We start from the raw sequence: 20,412 nt of genomic DNA, 5'->3' as shown, positions 1-20,412 counted from the left end.
CTCCCCAGGGGACTGCCCCGGGCCTGTTATCGAGTGCTCCTGAAACCCAACGCCAGGCCCAGTGGGGCAGCCAGGTGTGCCCCAAGACAAGGCTGCCTTTCCTCTCCTGGAAGGGACTTCCCCCGCCCCCGCCCCCGCCCCCGCCCCCGCCCCCGGGGGTGTGTGGAGGGAAGGGGGCGTGGCTAAGGGGCTCTGCTTTCTGTAGTCAGGGCTGCCCAGGCTCCTCTGCCAGGTGGGATCTCACCTCTGAGGGCCCTCTGGCTGGGTCTGCTTGCTCTCCCCACTCCCTCCTTCTGAGAACCTAGATCTACTGCCTGGCCTTGCCCCCCTGGCCTCCGTTATGCCCGCATCACTTCTCATCCACCTCCTGACACTGCTGGGTCCGTCAGGGCGTCGGTCCTGTTACTTACCTCTTCACCCTTCCCAGCATCCTGCTCCCCATAACCTCCCCTGACTGCTGCGCCTCCACCCCCACCCCCCATGAGCTCTCCTCCTCTCTAGGCTGAGCCTGTCACTCCTTGGTACAGGCTGCAGAGGGGCTTGTCCGAGGCCAGACAACACCTCAGCTCTGTCATGCACTGACTGTGTGACCGTGGGCAAGACTCAACGTCTCTGAGCCCCATGTTTTCATCTATAAAATGGGAGTATGAGAGTCCCCACCACTGCGGTTACTATCGAGAGGACGAAATGAAATCGTGCACATAAAGGTCAGAGCCCTGCACAAAGCATATAATGACCATCTTATAGGATCTTATAATATCTGTATTCTAAGTCAATCTTCTCCTGGCCATTTTGACTCTTGTGAGTTATGGTTGCCCTGGTACTGACTTTTTACTGTTTTATTTTTACATTACAATTGGTTTCTACTTCACATGTATCATTCATTAGATTTAATTATGTTCCCTGTGGGCCACCTCAAATATTTTTTGAAATGAGGCAGGAAAGACAGACACACAGAGACACATAGAGACAGGCAGATGTGACGGGGAAGGAGAGACACAAAAAGGCCAGGGTTGGGAGAGAGAACAGGGAGGCGACAGCAGAAGAGGTAAGGGAGGAAAGGCCGAGCAGCTCTGGCCAGAACTGGGCACCAAGGAGTGACGGGGATGGGTTGCTCCCACATGCCTTCTTAGAGCCCACTGGATTTACCTGCTTAGAGAAAGGTAGCTGTGTCAGCAAGAGGATAAGGAAATGATCACAGGCTCCGTATGGAGAGGCCCCAGAGGGCTGGCTGGGAAATCTGGGTAGACTTCCTGAAGGCGGAGGGCCTGGAGATAGCCCTAAAAGGCCAAGAAAGGTGTGATGGATAGTAACAGGACAGAGGGAGGTATTTTAGGCCCTTGCGAGCAAAGGCTGAGACCAGGAACTTAAAAGGAAACCCCAGAAGAACAACTCTCCAACCTTGTTCCATTTTCACAATGCACACACTCACACACCCATACACACACATCCATACAGCCATGAATACCCATATATGCACTCATCCACACACACACACACACCCCTAAATACACACATCCATATACACATACCCATGCATATACACAGTCACACACTCATACCTACATACACTCACACACACTCATCCACTCCCATGCAGATCCACATACTTGCACACACACCCATACACACATCCACACAGCCATGCACACCTATGCCCAGTCACCCACATCTGTGACTCCCTGAGGTAGCGCCCCCCTCCTCTGGGCACCCACAATGTCACCCACACACACCTGACAAAGCCCTGGGCCCTCTCCCTGGCTGCAGCCCTGTGGATGCCCTCAGGCCAGGCCTTGTACCCACTGCTGCCTCACCAGGCGTGCTTCGCAGAGGCTGCTGGGAGAGCTCAAAACACAAACGAGGGTGGAGGAAAGTGAGGGGTGGTCCATGCGGGCGACAGTTGGGAGAGACTGCTCAGTGAGTCACCAGGACATCCCGACTGGAGGGTCCAGAAACTCCAGACACACGCCACGACTGTTCCATTGTTCCAACGTTGCGCGCACATGACCCTCCCCGACGGGGCCAGTCTGGGGCACACAGAGGTGCTGCAGATCCATCTCCCAGGAGTCAGCCTAGAATGTCGTCCAGCCCTGCTCATCAGAGACCCGAGGACCCCAGAGGCCCACCAGCCAGCCTGCCCCAGCACAGCCCCGAGCTCCCCAGTTCCCCGCCCACCTCTCCCGCACAGGTAACAACAACGCTCTTGAGGAAACTCGAGAGGTTGGCTCCTTGAAATGGAGAAGGAGGTCAAGAGAAACATTTCCCGACTTTCAAAAGGAACTGTTTGGGATAATTAATCAACACATCACCAACACCAAGGGATTGTTTCATATCAGAAGACATATAATTAAGGAAACAATAGAAGGCTTGTTGTGTATTTTGTTCCTCAAGAATGCTAATTACGGTTAGCACCCTGACACATCCAACAGTGCTTCCCCAATATTTAGAGACCAAACCGAAGTTGGCTGCAAGGGGTCTCTTTGCCTAGACTTAGAACAGGGAGGGTCGTGGAGCAAGACGCCCTCTGGCAGGTCTTTTGGCCTGGAGCTGCCGCCCCGGTGAGGAAAGGCACTTGCAATTACTAAACCACACTCAGTGTTGCTTAATTACACCTTCAGATCAGCACCTAATTTGCTTAGGGTGCAACTGAGCTGCCCTGGGTGTAATTACCTGCCAGGGACGCTACTTAACGATGCAGCCGCAGCCGGGGGAGACTGGGAGCCATGCGCAGCTCTGCTGGGAGAGGCCGGGGGCCCGTGGCTGTGGTTTCCAGGGTTCAGACCCTCCCAGACCGCAGCGAAGGAAGGTAGCCCTGGCCCAGCTGGAGGTGTACAGAGAGCAACTGGGAGGACTCTCCCAGGCTGACCCCCGCTGCTGGGTCCTTCCTCAGCTGCTCCTCCAAGGAGGTGACTCTGGATCGGGACAGTGACTCTGCCCATGCTCTGCCTCAGCTATCCTGGGAGTCCCTGCTGGAGCCTGGTTCCCAGGGGTATCTCATGCAACAACACAGTCTAGGAAGTAGTGGCTAGAGGGGCTGGGGTCCAAGGGGGACAGGCACATGACCACAGGCCCCAAGGCCCCAGGGAAGGGAGCAACACCCCTCCTGAGACCCCCTCGAGACCTGCTAATATCTGCAGTATGGCCAGTCTGGCAACATCAAGGACCCTGGTTCACACAAAGAAAGAGGGAGGCATCCCCATTATCCCCAAACACACAGATGGGAGGAAGACATTTGTGTTCACAGATGAGCCCACCATCGCCTCATGGAAAGCAGAATTATTGAGGAATCATGATATTGTGGCTAAGCTTTTCAAGGAATCCAGTTAGAGATACATTCCAAATATGCTACTAGTGAAAAGATGCAGTGTCTGCAATTTACTTCAGATGAGTAGGATGGAATGGGGCCTGCCTGGAAGAGACAGACGGAACAAGAATTAGTTGGTAATTTGTATGAGCTTGCCACGGCTGCTGTAACAATATAGCATACTCTGCGTGGTTTGGACAGCAGAAGTTTATTTTCTCATATTGCTGGAGACTGAAAGTCCAAGGTCAAGGTGTCAACAGGGATGGCTTTTTCTGAGGGTCATGCAGGAAGGCTCTGCTTCAGGCCTCTCCTTGGCTTGCAGATGGCTGGCCACCTCCTTCCTATTTTGTCACACGGTCTCCCCTCTGGATGTCTGTGTCCAAATTTCTTTGTATAAGAATACCGGTCATAATGGATGATGGCTCATGCAAACAATCTCATTTTAACTTGATTACCCTGTCTCCAAATAAGGTCACATTCTGAGGTAAGGCCGGGGGATGGGGGTGGGGGGTCAGGGCTTCAACATATGAATGGGGGGAGCACAATTCAACTTAGACCATAATTGTTGAGAGTGGTAAACATATAGATTACACTATTCTTCCTGAGGTTGCATAAGTTTGCTTTTTTTTTTCATAATAATAGGAGAAAGGGGGAATGAGGGGAGAAGATGCTTCAAACAGTTGCCATGTCCCTAGGTAAACTCCCAGGAGAGGAGACGTGTTCTGCAGGGTGCAAAGACAATGCTAAAACTCAGAGCTGTTTCGGACGAGACCAGAAGGCAAATCTGTGAGGTAGTGAGCTTCCCAGCTCTGGAAATATCCAAGCCCAGGCTGCATGACTACCAGTGGGGCCTTCTGCAGGATTCCTTCTCTGGGGGAAAGCTGGCTTGGCAAACTTCTACGGCTTTGCCCAACGCCTGGTTGCATTGCCAAAGATGCCAATGTTGTCTTGGGTGGCATTACCAGTTGTGGCCAGAACACAGATGGGGTGTTCTACTTAGAACTGAAGGGAACCACCTGGGTCCAGGTGCTCCATTCGGGGAGCCCCACTGCAAAGGGGACATCGGGCACATAAGAACTATAGCATTACATCTGGAGGGCAGCAACCAGCTACTGAAGGAGCTGGAAACTATGCGTGGCATTTAAGAAAGTTCCTTTTGCCTGCTCCTAGAAAGCTTATAAGCTACTTTGAACAAATTATACACACCTTTTATGCACTTCTATTATGCGAATGATAGTCCACACACTCTCTTTGCTTTTATCAATAAACATTTACATCTGTTAGGGATCCTCCCATTTTAGAACTTAAATTATGCTTCATTCTTTTTAACTGCTGCATGGCATCCTACTCGAGGGTATTTATTTTACTAATCCCTTACCAATGGGCATTTAGATTGCTTCAAATATTTCCCTACAACACGCAACAGTGCTTATTAGCTTCGTGCATACGCCATTTCACATAAATGAGCATATCTATGCAACAGATTCCTACAAGTAAAGGAGAGAAATAAAGGAAGGAAGGAAGAGAGAAGAAAGGGAGGGAGGGAAGGAGAGAGGGAGGAAAATGATACCCAGAGAAAGGGTGGTCTCCGGGAAATGGCTTCCTGGAAACAAATATGGAGATGAGATCTGGGTGCAAATCACAATCAAGGCAGCAGAAAGGGCCCAGGTGGGCTGGGGCTATGTTGGTTCCAGTCTCTTTCCTGTGACCCTCCTCCCACCCTAGTTTCATCCCTTCGACTGGCAGGAGAGAGCCAAACAGCTGCCTGGAAAGGAGAGAAGCCAGGCCTCTCCCTCTCCAGTTGCTCTCCATCACCCCCCAGTCTGCACTAGAAAGAGAGGCTGGAGAGGGCAGTGGGCAGGAGGGCAGTACCAGGGACCTGACCTGTGGCAGGGGGCGGGCACAAACCGATGCAGTGCCTGTAAAGTGCTGGCATATAGTAGGTGTCTGGAGCAGAAGCAACAGCTCCTCACCCCCTGCCCACAGGTTGGCCTACAATCTAGTACAGGCACAGGGAAGGGGCGGGAGCTTCAGAGATGAACATCAGGCTACAGATTCCCAGAGGCTGCTGGCCCTACCTGTGCCCTTTCCCAGGGCCAGGAGTCAAGTGACCCCTCTGGACTCTTCTTCCAAGTCTGCACCTGCCCAGACAAAACCTGCTCAGAGAGCTGACGGGCAAGGAGTACCTGAGTACCTATGTCGTCGGCCCACACACACAACACGCATGTGCACACTGATCTAACCACTTCTCTTTCTGAGGACTGTAGCATAGTCTAAGTAAAACCGCCTTTTCAGCTGGGAAAACTCGAGCTTTGTGGGGAAGCAGGTTGCATGGGGGTGTAGTAAAGAAGAGGAGCCCTTCCATAAGCTTTAGCAGTGACCCCACACACACCAGGATCTCTGAAGCTGAAGAAGTCCCCTCTGTGCTGCCCCTACATGTCAAGTAGGGAAAGTGACATCTGAATCAATATGGCGTCATTTACTTAACGAAGCAGCGGCCTCGCACTTGACGTGATCTGCAGTATTAGACCCCACTTCTGTTTTTCATGGGAGACATAATTGCCATCATTTAGATTGGGGGACCAGGACATCAGGCAGGGAGAAGGCACAGTGGGCCCTCCAGGAGGCAGACTGCTTGAGCAAAGGGGGTGCTGTGGGGCTGGGGGAGCCAGGACAGAGAAGCCAGCTGTGCCTCCCACCTCTTACATGGCCCCCCACCAACACACTCAGCCATGCCCCCCCATGATCACACCTATGCTCACCCCCCACACACACACACGCATGCACTTGCAGGCTCTCACCCACAAACATTCACAGTCGCTCACTCTCAAGCATTTGTACACACACAGACACACATACCACACACACACACACATGTGCACTGTCGGTTACTCAGCCTCACTCACCTGTGATTACCAGCCTTTTGCATCACGTTCAGATACTTTGTGGTAGCAAGTAATGGTGGCTGTTGCATCCAGAACCTCCACGCTGGGAAAGAGGCAGGAGCAATCCCCAGCTAGGTGCACATCAGGGAAGTAGGAACTGCTCGGAGCAAAACTGGTTCTTAATAATAAAGGCACCTTCAGCCCTGGCTGGTGTGGCTCAGTGGATTGAGCACTGGCCTGTGAACCAGAGGGTCTTTGGTTCAGTTCCCGGTCAGGGCATGTGTCTGGGTTGTGGGTCAGGTCCCCAGTTCGGGGTGCATGAGAGGCAACCACACATTGATGTTTCTCTCCCTCTCTCTCTCCCTCTTGTCCCCTCTCTCTAAAAATAAATAAATAAAATCTTATAAAAATAACAATAATAAAGGCACCTTCAATAATATCACACCCAACACACAGAATCCTCTCCAGAGATCCAGCGGGTGGGATACAGATTGTGCACCACCTAAGAGGTATGCGGTGTGGGGTTTGCTGAAATTCAGCTCACATTTCACTCCATCGGTCACAGGGCAATCATCCACCAAGAAGAAAAGATGCCTTTTCCTAAGCTTTGCAGACATAGTACGGGTTATAGCAGCCCCATTCCCCTATGGCCAGTGTGCATGCCTACATACCCATGTATGTGATCCACATGCTTGAAGTGACATTCTATGCAAACACATCCAGGTACCACCATTCATGCACCTGTGACCACCAGCATGAAAAGTACACGGCAAAAACCAGGCACAAAACTCTTCCTACCACACTCGCTCTCAGGAACCCAGGCACAGATTCTCTTGGCTTGTTCCTGGTCTAGGTCTGAACCCCAAGCAATCCTGCCTTAAGAAGAGGATCCGTTGCCCAGGCAGGTCCCCCCCCAAATGACTCTGCCTGTTCCCTCCTGCCTGGCACCAGAATGCAGCTACTGCCCAAATGGTTCCAGCTGAGGCCAGGCACTATGGGGCCCATTAAGCAGCCAAAACATGTCCCACCCACCTCCTGTATCTGCAATGGGTATGTGGGAGTCTGGGGAGAAAGTGAAGCTCTGGCTCCCACCTGGCAGGATGTGGCAGCCTCTGGGAGGCAAAAAGGGGAGAGGTCACATTCACATCCATGATTTCTAAATAGGCCAGACCCTCTAAATAAGAGGGCAGGATCTAACAACCCAACCCCCAGGTGAAATTTCCCTTGTTCTGAGGACACAGAGGAAAGGCCACCAGGCAGGCCTTGGGATACCTAGGTTTAATGAACTCCCTGTCTGGTGACTCCTGAAACTTTCTTATCTTCCATGGGCTCCCTACAGGAAAGATGCTCTCCAGCCTAAAGAGTCCTGGATGGTGGCCCAGGGGCATCCACCTGTGTGGTGCCCTGAAAGGACTGGGGGAGGATGGACGAGGAAGTGCCCCATCCCCTTACACATGCACACAGGACACGGTCCAGCCCCAGGGGCCCCTGCTGACCTGGGTTTGGGGTGAGCAGTCTCTGGTGCCTCCCTGCCACCCCCATCTGAGCTCCAGGCCAGCTCCTCTGGTTTAGGGGAGAAGGGGAGGGGCATCCATGTTCTCTGGGGAGCAGAGCAAAGCCCGAGAAAGTGACCCTGTTTCTGAAAGAAATTGAGCTGCCATTTTCATCTTCTTCCCAAATGTCAGCCACGTTAGATCAGATTAGGAGCTAATCTCTTGCCAAAATTCATTTCAGAACAAGAGAGGTGGGTGTCATGCACGCACACCCTCTTGCCCTGTGCCTGGGGTGGGAGTGGGGGTAGAAATCGGAATAGAGGGCACTGAGGCCCAGAGGAGACCTAGGGGAGGTCTGGTGGCACGCGAGGGCAGGCGCCATCCTGGGCTCTGTGATGTCGCTCAGAGGGCAGCGCGGTTGTTCTCTCAATGTTCTCATGGCTCCCAGGCCCCAGAAATGTGCCAGGGGTGTCCTTCTCAGCCTGGAGAGGAAAGGAACTCCTGGCCAGAGCGGGCAGGACCCGAGGGACAGGCGCTGGGAGGGCCTCAATGCCCGGGCCACATCCTCTCAGCAAAACTAAGGTCCCTCCCCGAACGCCCCCCTATTTCCCCTCATCATCACCCCTTCCCAGCCTCTCGCCCGGCAGGCCAGGGTGGTAAAGGGAAAAAAAAAAGGCCATTGCGACCTAACGCAAGAGGAAGAACAGGGGAAATGAACGCCCAAATGAACTGGTCAGTACCTTGCAGGAGGCCTCATTTGACAAGTGACCAGAACACAGCCACTGGCCTGAATGCATAATTACCCCCAAGTGAAAATTCCCCATCTAATTTGATATTTGGTTCTTTGCAGAAGCTATAGCCTTCGTAAATAATATACAAAGTAAGAAACCTAATCCCGCCTGCTAGAATGTTTAATTCATCATTATGCGAGCTAATTGGAAGGTGATTATATGGTAATTGCTCATTAGTGGTGTATATTTATCGCTGTACCTTATGTCAAGGCCATGGGAATTGTGTAGAGTCTGTTCTCTCATTTCAAGGATCAATTTCAGAAGCAGGAGCAAAGCAGGCAAGATCAAGTTCTTCCTGACGTCAGGGTCCAGCCGAGGGCTATAGAGACCCGCAATATATATAGGGCCTGGAGCAGGCTGCGGACAGGGGCAGCTTGGGGCTGAACTGAGCCCAGAGCCTGAGGTAGGGGGCAGCCAGGCCACTGCCGGGCAAAGCCGGTCCTCCCACAAAGACAGAGGACAGGTGTGGGGCTGGGGACCCTGGGCCATTTTTAACAGGACCCCATCCTCATCCCAGGCACCTCCCAGGTCATTCAGGTGCATCTTGGCCTCTGGGCTTGTTCTGGGAGAAAGACCTTACCCCTGCTATTCCCCTTGGGCTTCTCCAGTGCTGTGCTGAGAGGTAGTAGCTATGGGGTGGAGAGGGAGAACAGGACCGGGAGGTTTGACTCAAACGGAAAGATCGAATTTAGAGTGACTGAGACCTGGGCTCTCTCCCCTTCCGAGCCCTGAAGAGTCTGGCAACTCCCAATTAAATTCTCTTAGCTGCCCCACTCAGCGAAGCGGGGTGCTGGCCGGAGGACAGTGCCGGGTTTATGCCTAGGGAGGAGGAAGTCAGAGTCTCTCGGAGGTAGATGGAGAGACCAGGGCGCCTGAACTCAAAGCAGGAAGAAAGGCAGGACGTGAGCCCAACCTAGCCCCAAGGCCAGCGCCTGGGCTGGGAACCTGGGAGAGGCAGGAAGGCAGATCTGAAATCCCCAGGATGCCCAGGAAAGAGGTGAGCTCAGTCTGCAGGTGGAGATGAGGGCAAACACGAGGCTCTGAGTCTCCGCGGTTAGAGGGATCCGGCCGGGACACTTGGAGACCAGCCTCCCGCCCAGCATCCTTGCACGTGGGCACGATCTTTGGCGCGCTCTGGCGCCCCCTCAGAGGAGCGCGACGCGCTTTTGCCCTACACGGACCCCAGCCCATGGCGCCTGGCATTCCCACTTGCAGCCCCAGGGCCCTCCCAGCCCCCCACCCTCCACGTCGGGCAACAGGCACTAACAAACAAAAGCCAATTAGACGCTGGGGCGCGGCTGATGAATGGACCTTTCGCTTTCAAGTGTGGCACCAATTCGCTTCGGGTTTCCTGGTGTACCGGGTCTCGCCGAGAGAAGCCACCTCCCTGAGCGGGGTCATGGCTGGGGTCAGCGAGTTCTCAAAACTCCCACTCCCCCAAGCTCCGGGGCTGGTGTGGGGAAGTAAACTGGACGGCGCGGGAGCGGAGCCGCGGACGAGGCGCACCGGTGGCCGGCAGTTCGGCCTCCCGGGCCCCGCGGCCCAGCTCTTCAGGCCCGTTTCCTCTTACGCCTGGCCCGTGGCTGCTCTGAGGAGGCAACAAGTAAATCAAACGCTGATTGCTGGAATAATAAAAGCCGGCCTAGAAAAATGCAGTTACAAAAAAAAAAGCGGCCTTTGTTTGCCAAACTCCGCAGCGAGTGGTGCGCTATGGGAACAACACCAGAACCCAGGCCTCCTCACTGGACACACACACATACACGCTTAGATCCCGAAATACGCACATGCTGCCTGGCGCTGGCAGGGGCGCCGTCACACGGGAACCCCCACACCCCCACCCAAACACGGAAAATGTTATGGGGAGTGACACGCACGCGGAGGCCGTTCCCATCGTCGGAGATCTCCAACGACAGCCCGACTCACAGCGCGCACTGCACGACCGGACACCGGCACACAAACCCTATACACAACTGCATTTTCTGCACCTTTGTAGGCACTGTAATTACAGCGGCACAACTGACTACACGTTCTGGCCGTGATGCGACGTAGATGCACAAGGAAAGCTGGACAGCGTGACACTCACAAGCTACTCCAAGGAGCCCTGGTCTCCACCCTCAAACTCACGCAGTTAGTGCGCACAGTTAGCCCCTACACATCCCGACTCAAGTCCTGGCTCACACACACAATTACATCTCCATGCAAACACAACCGTTTCACAGACCTAACTCAAACACTCGACCTATGCAAATGCACAAGCACAGCCTTTCACCCTAACTCACGTCCACACCCTTCTTTCGACTAGTAACTGCACACACGCCGGCGGGCAGCCCAGCCCAGATCCCCCTGTCGCGGAGCGGGGGCCCAGGGCCAGGCCTTCCAGCCGCCAGACTCCCTCCCCAAGCGGCGGAGAGTCCAAGACTTTGTTTTCCTGCTAGTCAAGGCGGGGACTGGGAGGAGCCGCGGTTCCCAAGGCCGCGCGCAGGCCCGAGCCCCCTTTCTGCCTGGCCCGCTTGGCCCGGCTCTCTGCCTGCCACAATCCGCCCCTAGCACAAAAGTGGCCCGGCAGGTTCCGGGCGCCGCCAACGCTCCCGCTTCGGCTCGGCTTGCCTGCCAGGAGCAGAGTCGGAAGAAGCTGGGGGCACCGTTCACCCAGAACGAGAAACAGAAAGGGGTAACTGCCCGGAGGGGGTGTCCAAGGTTTCTCCCACCCCAGGAGTTTCTGTTGCCTTAAACCCCCGCCCCTGGCTCTCAGGTTTTGGGCCGTGCAGAGAAACAGGATCCCAAACTCAAAACGCAGGCTGAACTCACGTGTGCCTCACAGGAAGGAGAATGTAGCCCGGGCACACAGGGAAATGCAAACCGAGACCCCACGCCGCTCCTCTCCCCAAATCCACTAGACACTGGGGTATGCACAGGGCAGGCCCACAAGTAATCAACAAGGGAGCAGGGTGTGGATCAAACGTGTAAACTACATCCCGATTTGGGGTAACAGGCAGGACACAAGGCAACATGTTAAGGGAGGAACACAGAACCGGGCCGTCGGTCGGTGCCCACAGAACCCTGCCAGGCGCATCCAGACCTGACACCCATGAAACACTAAAGAGGACCCAGGCCCGGGGCACATAGCTTTCACGCACTCCTAGTCCAAAAGGCTGCAGCCCAGCCCCCGTGCACTGCCAAGGGGCCGCAGTCATAAGGCACGCGCGCCCCGCACCCTGCCCTGCGCCCAGCGCCCAGATAGCCATCGTGGGATGGCATCTCGCAAATATTTATATTCCTCAGCGCCACTGCAGCCCGCGTCCACATTAGACGCTCTAATCCTGCCACTTTAAATAGATGAATTAATAAAGCAAACGAGCGGCTAATAAGCTGACTGTCCTGCCTTTTTGAGGTGGGGGAAGGACTCGAAAGTGCGCCAAATTTGTTTGCAGTGGATCAAGGCGAGCCGCCTCTGCTTCACTTTCTTTATCTTAATTCCGACTTGAAAAGATATAATTATCTAGTTTGAACAGAGCTGCTATCAAATCCTTCTTTGGGCCGGGAAGGGGGGCGTTGGAGTGGATTGCGGCCCTCTGAGCCGCTCGGTGCAGCCGGAGATAGCGCGTAATGAAGATGTGGAGGCCTGAGATACAAAGGGCATTAACCTCATTAGCATGAAACCTTTTCTTCTTACCATTGTGGGACCCTTTCAGCCGCCTAATCCCCCCTATTTTCAAAGCTTGGTTTGTAATAAAGCTTTTAGGGTTTTTTTCAAAGCTAATGGTATTCTCTGGTGATTTTATTGCTGTTACACTACATAGGACGTTTACAAAAAAAAAAATCTTTGTCCCCCTCCCCCTTTTCTTGTACATAAAAAAAAAAGTATATGGTTCTGCAGAAATAAACCTTTCATCTGATTGGGAAAGTTTCTTTTGGAAAAGTCCATCTGAATTTTAGCAGATCTGGGCTCCATGGTTGAGGTACTCTGTCTGGGCTTGGGCAAGCGGGCGGAAGGAAAAGGTGACTCCTGTAGACAAAGGGATGCGGGACTGTAGCACTTACTGCAGAGCATTGGGGACAACCATCGGTCACTGAGGTCTTGTTGTCAATGAGGCTGGAAACCCCACTTGAGTTTCCAGGATACCCAGGGTACACCAGTCCCTTCCACAGACAAGGGGGGTCCCCTGAGACAGGCCCCCTCGCACCCCAGCAAGCTCCTGCACTTGAGTCTCCCCACAACGTACACACCTTCCCAGAGGAGTCTGCGTGAAAATGCACCTTGAACAGCCAGGGCTCTTGAGAGGAACAGACATGGGGGTCGGGGGTGGACCGGACAAGGCAGAGATATATTTAAAAAATAAAATAAAGAGGGAAAAAGATGAAGAATGAATTCCACTTTAGAAGAGAGGAGGGGGGGGGAGAAAGAAAAATTTCCATAGTGCCCTGTAGTCCGCACACGTGCACAGAATGTCTAATCTTAACTTTTCAAGACAGGATGTTAACAAAGCTTGTATTTTTGCCCTGCATTGTAACTTGGCCTTATCACAGTGTAAAGGGTGGGGAGATTGTCCTAAATTATGTCCAGGCAGCCCCCCTGGATCCATGGATTAAGAGATTAAAGGAGACCACTGGGCAAGGCCTCCTCTTTCCCCTTCATATTCCTGGTATGATAATTGCTTAAACTGATTTGCACTTCCACAAAAGCTCGCAGGACGCTTTGTAGCTCGAACAGAACAGACGAGGTTTCTCTATCAATGGAAATAAAACTGATTAATGCAGCCTATCAGGATAAGAAGCAAATGAAGCATGCAAAAACAACCTCGTACCCCCAGAAGGGGGAAGGGGGGGGGAGCTAAGTTTCCTCCAAGACTGGTTACAACTTTTTCTTTAATGTTAAAATTAAGAGTTGGAGGTTTCTCAGAAAGCTTGCCTTATAAGGCTGCTGAGGCCCTTGGGCCTGCCTCACCACCTTGGGCAGATTGGGAACAGAGAGAGAGGGAAGAGGGAAAGAAGGAAGAGAGAGAGAGAGAGAGAGTTAGAGTTGTACTTTGGGGTATAGAGTCAGAAACAGTTTTAAAATCCCAGGACTCTTGATTCTGCTAAATGTTACCCCCAATCTTTGAGGACTATTCTTCAATACCTAACCATATATCTAGGCATTGGCGATATAAAAGATAACTAGAGATTAAAAGAAGGAGGCTTTTTTAACCTGCAGTTGAAACTAAACTCCCTCAGTGGGCCTTGCAATGGGCAAAGGTCTGGTTGGGAAAACTTTTCTCCCATCCCTTTTCTGAAGGACTTAGGTTTTCTTAATCCTCTCCCCTTTCCACCCTCATCTCTCTTTAAAACGCCCAAGAATCCATCAGTCTGGCCCTTTTGTGGGTGGGGAGGCTGGGTTTCTTGAACCTACTTGGGGAAGGACCACACTCAACTTAGTGAACATACCTTTTTAAGACAAAAAAGTTTCCTTCCATTTCCCAAGACGACTACTCTGAGGGCATATTGATAAATCTTTATTGACAAAATATTGACATTGACATACTTCTTGGAAGTATATAGTGTGTTAGAATTCTAACAAATTAACACAAAACACAAAAATATTTACATTCTGGTATAGAAGACATTAAGGAAGCATTTGTCACTCTCTTTAGTAAGTCTATGATCTTGGAATAGAAACTCAGTGCTTGAAAACTTGCCGCCGGGTCTTTGGCCACACTTAACATCATCCCCGCTAACTACAGTCCTTCGCTTTTTGCAATAGATAGATTTAAAGTTTGGAATGGCCTTGACAGTGAATGGTTGAACTCGGCCAATATCTCCAGCCACTAAAAGGAGTTTGCTTCATGGTTTTAAGCCTTGGGATGTTAGGAAAGGGAATGTCCAAGAAATAGAATTAATTTAGGTGGGTTTTCTTTTTTTCCAACACAATTACTGACTCTTGTGGGCACCCTCCCCAGCCACCCCAAGCCCCCCATCCAGCTCCCCACTTCTCTCTGTAAGAGGACCACTATCGCTGAGTCTACTTAATTTAGCTTTCACAATCACTTTGACATCAGAAGGTATCAAAAAGTGTTTACAGACTGCACATTTCTTGAAAAAAAAATCAAAATAAAAAGCACACAGAACCTGTCTTTAAAAGGAAAAGAGAATTACAATTAATTTTGTCTTTAGACACCATTCGCCCAACAACTGCTACATGCAATTCAAGTTTTTGAACAGGTGTGGGATGGGGCTGGATATGAAATTTCGATCGTTAATATACTAATTATTTTTAAAGATTGGGGAACAACACTGTGAAGTGCAAAATATAAAGTCCTGTGCCTGGTTGGGTTTTTTCTTTTGTCATCATAATTATCTTTCTTTTTTTTTTAAATTGGACTGTGATAAACGGAATACCTGCCAATCATCATCTGGTCTCGCTGGTTTGGCATTTGACTGACAGCTCCCCTTGTCAGAGTGCCTTCTGCTTTGCCACGTTTGGATCTCTCCCTCTCTGTCTCTCTGTCTCTGTGTCTGTCTGTCTCTCTCGCTCAACTGCATCTTTAGACAAGGGTGGCGTATTGATCAAGGAGGCCTCTGTCCACTGCCTTCTTGGCGCGGCCTCAGATCGGGACCCTGCGCCCTCGCTACCCAAAGTCTGCGTTGCTCCGCTGCTGTCTCTCTGATTCCCTCTCCCCTTCTCGGTGAATCTTTGTGTGTGTGGTTTGTTTTTGTTTTGTAGGGTGTTGTTGTTTTTTCCTTCTTCCCCTCCTCTCCCTGTCTGTTTTGCTCCGTGTAGTCCGTTTCTGTGGGGTTCGGTTTGTGTTTTTAATCGTCTGAGGTTACATCAATTTCCTCGGGACTCGCCTGCTTGGTGGCGATTCTCCACCGGTTAATATGATGCGTCCCTTTTTTCTTTTGTTGGGAATCTGAACCTTCTTCCTCCAGCTTCTGTCTTTTGAACTTGGTCCTTCGGTTCTGAAACCATACTTTTACCTGCGGGCCAGAGGCAGAAGGGGCGCGTTAGTTCCTCCACAGCGCCCTCCTATCTCTTCTGCCTGTGCCCAGCTCAGACTCGGTCTGAAAAACGCAACAGTCCGGTCCCCCAGTGCGTGTCCTACAGCCAGCTTCTGCACGGCCTCCCTTCAGGGAGCAGAGCTGGCGGGAAGCCTGGCCCCCTGCCCTGGCCCTCCCAAGTCACTTTCCCCGGCCAGGGCCCAGAGTGCACAGGCCTTCTCACCTTGCCCTGCACCAGACACCCACATTCCGCTGAGAAGAAAAGCCTTGCAAAACATGGGAAACCCCTATAAAAATAATAAGTAAAGAAAAATAAAAAGAGACATGTCCCTAACTCCTCTACTTAGCCAGTGCAGCAAAGACCTCACTCCAGCTGCTGCAGCTTCCTACAGGGCCCAATGTGCTTTCTATTTTCTGTCGGTTTCCGCAGCTTTGCCTAAATATAGCGCCTCCTCTGTAAGGCCGGGGCCCTGGGTAGGCAGTCAGGATTTGCCTGAACTTCCTTCTCCTTGCCCAGGATTCTTGCAGGTGAGCAAGAGTGGGTGGTAGGGGGTGCTGGAGAAAGCCAGGAGGAACATGGGGTACAGAAGCCTAGGGACCAAACCAGCTATACCATATCACAGTTCGGAAAAGAGGCTCAAAAGTGAAAGCTTCTGAAAGATCACAGGATAAAAGGGGAAGAAAGAAACTGAGAAAGAGGAGAAAAGAGGGGGAGAGACTCTTCTTGCTCCCTCCAGACCAGTCTCAGAGCAGAACAAGGCCAAGCTCCCACCCTGGCCACTTCACTTTCTACCAGGACTCCTCTGCCAGCCTGGCCTCCCCACAGCGGCTGCTAGAGGTCTGGGGAGCAGTGAGGCAAGGGACTCACTCAGCTGCAATTCCCATCACCCCCTGGGGAAGCTGGGTGGTGGGTCCCCAATCAGTGACCAGACCAGACAGTGACAGTGACACTGTTCAAGCTTTCCACCAGGAAAGTACAGGTAAGGGAGATGGTGGTGACTGCACCTCCGTGCCGGCGGACCTGCCCTATCCTGACGACACAACCACAGGCCGCTGAGGTCCGCTCCACTCCCTACTTGGAGAGTCCAGCCCAGGTCCCAGCTCGCTTTCCCGAATGCCCCAATCCCCCCGAAGTGCCCCATGGAAAAGCATAGCTGGAACAAGGCTGAGTTTAATTTGCTTTGAGTTTGCTAATTGAGGGGGAGGATGGTTCATTTCTCCCCGGCGCTCGCCCAAGGCGCGCGTCCGTGCGCTCGGGGCTTGACACGCACACAAAGACTGCAGGCAGCGTGGGCAGCGAGGCGGACAAAGACCACCGCCGCCTCGACTCTCCAGGAGAAATCAGCCGGGACCACGCCTTGTGCCCGCCGCGCACGAACCCGAGGGGCCCTCCTCGGTTTTGTCCAGGGAGGACGTTTTAAAACAAAGCCTCGACCTCTTTGCGCCTCCCAGAAAAAGTGTTACAACTTAATCTTTACGAAAACGTTACTGTTTGCGGGGAACTCTGACCCCGCCCTGCGGCTCCGCGTACAGTAGCACCTACTGCAGCCCTAAGCCCCCTCCCCGACCAGGCAGGCCAGAGCCAGGCCAGCCTCAGGACCCCAAGGCGACGGAAGGGTCTGTCGTCAGAGGCAGCCCTTCTTCGCCGCCTCCCAACTCAGTTTCTCTCACTTAGGGACGCGCCCAGGATTCATGGCCACCGCCTTCTGACTCTCAGATCCCTTCAGGAGGAGTAAGTGGTGTGAGCACCGGCCTGTGGTCGCACAAAACTTGCCTTTAACTAATTCCCAGACTTCTCCAGCTTGGACACCCAACATGCCGAGACCCCTCTGCTCTCTCCCTCTTCCTGGACTCCAGCCAGGTCCCCACACTCTTACCAAAAGTTTCACCAAAAATGCAAAGGTGGCTTAGCCAGGAACTGAAAGGCTTGCCCCGAGGACAGAAGGAGCGACCCAGAGCCTGGGGCGGGGTAGCCTCCTGCAGTTCCTTCTGGAGCTCAAGGAAGCCTAGCACCTCGAAACATACATCCTGAGCAGGGGAGGGGGGGCGTGGAACCAGCTCCTGGGCTCTTTGCCGAAGGCCTTCTCTGAGTGCCGTACTTGTGGGCCAGCTGCTCGGGTCCAGACGTGAGGGATGGGGTCGCCGCGCCTGGGCCCGGCTCACCTGAGTTTCCGTGAGACTGAGGCTATGTGCCAGCTGCTTCCTTTCGGCTCCCACCACGTAGTGGTTTTTCTCGAAGGCGTGTTCCAGCCTCAGAAGCTGGGACGGGGAAAAGGCGGTTCGGATCCGCTTCGGCTTCCGGGCCAGGGCGTTGTGCAAAAGGAAGCTCTCGGGGCTTGTGTCATTCCCTGCGGGGGACACAGCAGAAGTCCCGTTAGAGGGGACAGCCTGGCTGGGGCCGCGCGCTTCTTAGGAGCCGGGCTGGCGGGACGCCGCGCTCAGGGCCTTTGCGTAGCCGCTGCGGCTGGGCCCGTGCGGGCTGGGAACCCTCTGGAGTCTCAAGAAGAGGATACTGGCCCAACTGCCTCGCCCGGACCGCCGGACTGTACTTGTACGGCCCCCCAATCTGAAGCTGCCCCCTGCGGGGCCAATCCCCAGGCTCCTGACCTCAGCGGACTTCGGAGCCGCCCTGGCGCGCGGGCCTTGCCACCTCCGTGCCGGGCGCCCAGGTCAGAGAAGGGGGCGGCAGGGACAGGCCCGGGGATTGGAGCCTAAGACCCAAAGAAATGGCATTCTCTTTCTGCCCTCTCGGGGATCTTTGATCCGGGGTGGAAAGGCGGCAGACCGATATCCAGAGTTTTCTCGAGGGCTTATTTTCATATAATGTATTTAAGTCTTTCCCCTCTTGGAAACTGTAGAGAACCGGAGTGTCATCGCAGCCTGGCTGGGACCTAAATCTCGCCGGCGGGTGTGTCCCGCTTCTGCCGCCTCTGCCTCCGGAGGACCCGGCTCCCCCGCTGTCCGGCTCCAGAGAACTGGGATACCCGAGCGAAGGGATCGAAACCCGTGGGTTAGCGAGCGGCGGGCACCTGATGGGACTGTCCGGGGCTTGGGAAGATCCGGGCTACTCCCGGCCTGGTGCTGGGACCAAGAGCGTAGCTCGCAGAGAATAAGGAAAAGGAGGCCTAAACTTTGCGAGCAAAGCCAGAGAGTTTCGGGTACACCCATTAGGGTGTGAAACAGATTCACTAAAAGCCCAAACAAAGAAAAACTAACCGACAGTTCAGGCGGGAATGGAGACAATCTGGTCAGGGAATAAAGGCGAATAGTTGTTTTTGTTTTGTTTTGTTTTGTTTTTGTTTTTTTAAATTAGGGGCGGGGTGGCATCTACCCGATTCTAGGCTCTGGCAGGAACGAAAAGGGTTAATGAATGGACAAGTCTGGGAGTATTGATCGGCTGCTGCGGGAGGTAAGTCTTCGCCCGGCTCCGAACGTTAAAACTAATTACTCGCCTCTTTTTCGGGAGTTTTAACTTTCCTCCCACCCCCACACAGAGAAAAAACAAACAAACCAAAAAATAGCAAGAAAGGAAAATAACCAAACAGAATCTTCTCCAGCCCTTCTCCCGACTCGGTTCATTTCTCTTAAAAGAAAAATAAATAAATAACCCAAACCGGACAGAACCTGTCTTCCAGACGCTGCCGCTCCGGGACCCAAGTAAGAGTGTGCCGAGCCTCGGAGGTGTCAACCTGCGTGGGTTCCCGCCCCTCCCAAGCCTCCAAAAGAACACGAAAAAACAAACCCCCCGATTTTGCCCAGGACGCACGGGTCCGATCGCCGCCCGAAGAAGAAGGTCGGACACAGAGAAGTCAAGGGTCTAGGCTGAAGGGGCGCGGAGCGGGCGGCGAACAGTGTCGAACGCAATCGAAGATAAACTTGGCGGCTGGGCCCAGTCCGCGCCCCGCAGAGCCAACGCAGCGAGGGCATCGCCGAGCAGACGTAGAGACTGGGGACCCCGCGGGCTCCGCGGTTCCTAGGCTACCGGCAATCCGAGAGCATTCGGGGACAACTTTCGGCCGCAGGCCAGCCCCCAGACTGGCCGCAGCTTCGGAAGCTGGGGACCGACACCACGCCCGACCCCTTGCCGCCCCGTTTACGAGCAGAGTGCACGGCCTGCCAGCGGGAGGAACCTCCGTTCAGGCTTGCCAAGCGCCCACCCCGAGCAGGCCCAGGGCGTGCGGGACGCGGCGCGCTGCCAGTCCCGCGACGTGGCACGTACCTTGGAAGCGATGGCCCAGATATCGGTAGCGATGGATGAGCCAGGGGTAGAAGGTAGACGGGTCCCGCTGCTGCGAGGCGAAGAGGGGGTGTGGCGAGTGCGAGGAGGGCAGGGGGTGGGCGGCCAGGGCGTGCGGCGGCGGCACCGGGTGCACTGGCACTGCGGGGTTGGGCGGGTGTGAGACCGCCTCGGCGAACACCAAGTCCGGGTTGGAGTAGACGCCCCTGCCGGCCGCGGCAGCGGCAGCGGCCGAGTGGAAGCCGTTGAGGAACGGGTTTATGGGGCTGGAGTTAGCGTAGCTGAGCGCCGCGGGACGAATGGGGTCCTCAGAGCGCGAGGCGGGCAGGGGACTGTCCTTGGCCACCAGCGACTCGATGGTGAAGCAGCGCTTGGGCGCCGGCTGGAACATGCTGCGCCGAGGAGCAGGCGCCCGGGGCTCCCGGCTCCCGGCTCCCGGCGACCGCGGCGCGATGCCTCCGCCGCCCGCTGCCCGCGGCGAGGACGGACCAGAATTGGGGACTTGTTTGTTTGGGGTGGGGGTGGGGGGAGGAAAGGAAGAAAGAAAGGAAAGGAAAAAGGAAAGGAGGGGGTTGGGGGAGGGAGAGGCAAAGCCGAGGATCCCGAGAATCTTGCACCAAACGCGCCCAACCTGGAGAGAGGGGGGAAAAATCCTTCCAGAAGAATTTGCAGGCGTGGATTGGGGTAATTTTTTTTTTTTTTTTTTTTTTTTGCGAGATGGCGTGGG

The 20,412-nt window shown here is 53.8% G+C and overlaps 1 protein-coding gene across 2 annotated transcripts; it reads right to left on the bottom strand.

Moving 5' to 3' along the window:
- Nucleotides 1-15,075: 15,075 nt before the first annotated feature.
- Nucleotides 15,076-20,375, bottom strand: EMX2 (empty spiracles homeobox 2). 2 transcript variants are annotated; one of them, XM_090278669.1, is made up of 3 exons: nucleotides 19,668-20,375; nucleotides 17,612-17,796; nucleotides 15,076-15,427 (listed from the first exon to the last, which is right to left on the bottom strand). In XM_090278669.1, the coding sequence occupies exons 1-3, from the start codon at nucleotides 20,074-20,076 to the stop codon at nucleotides 15,260-15,262; spliced, it is 762 nt and encodes a 253-aa protein (XP_090134795.1). In that variant the 5' UTR covers nucleotides 20,077-20,375; the 3' UTR covers nucleotides 15,076-15,259. The 2 variants fall into 2 exon arrangements, with proteins under 2 accessions (XP_090134795.1, XP_090134796.1); XM_090278670.1 differs by lacking the exon at nucleotides 17,612-17,796 and having other exon boundaries at nucleotides 15,256-15,427.
- Nucleotides 20,376-20,412: the final 37 nt, after the last annotated feature.

This window comes from Furipterus horrens, unplaced genomic scaffold (assembly GCF_987537825.1).
Source record: "Furipterus horrens unplaced genomic scaffold, mFurHor1.1.pri manual_scaffold_5, whole genome shotgun sequence".
Lineage (NCBI taxonomy): Eukaryota > Metazoa > Chordata > Mammalia > Chiroptera > Furipteridae > Furipterus > Furipterus horrens.
This window is presented reverse-complemented; position numbering and strand designations above follow the sequence as displayed.

Coding starts and splice junctions, on each gene's coding strand:
- EMX2 (XM_090278669.1), bottom strand. CDS start 20,076: ATGTTCCAGCCGGCGCCCAAGCGCTGCTTCACCATCGAGTCGCTGGTG. Junction 17,797..19,667: donor TCTGGGCCATCGCTTCCAAG/GTACGTGCCACG, acceptor TGTCCCCCGCAG/GGAATGACACAAGCCCCGAG. Junction 15,428..17,611: donor TCAGTCTCACGGAAACTCAG/GTGAGCCGGGCC, acceptor TCTGGCCCGCAG/GTAAAAGTATGGTTTCAGAA.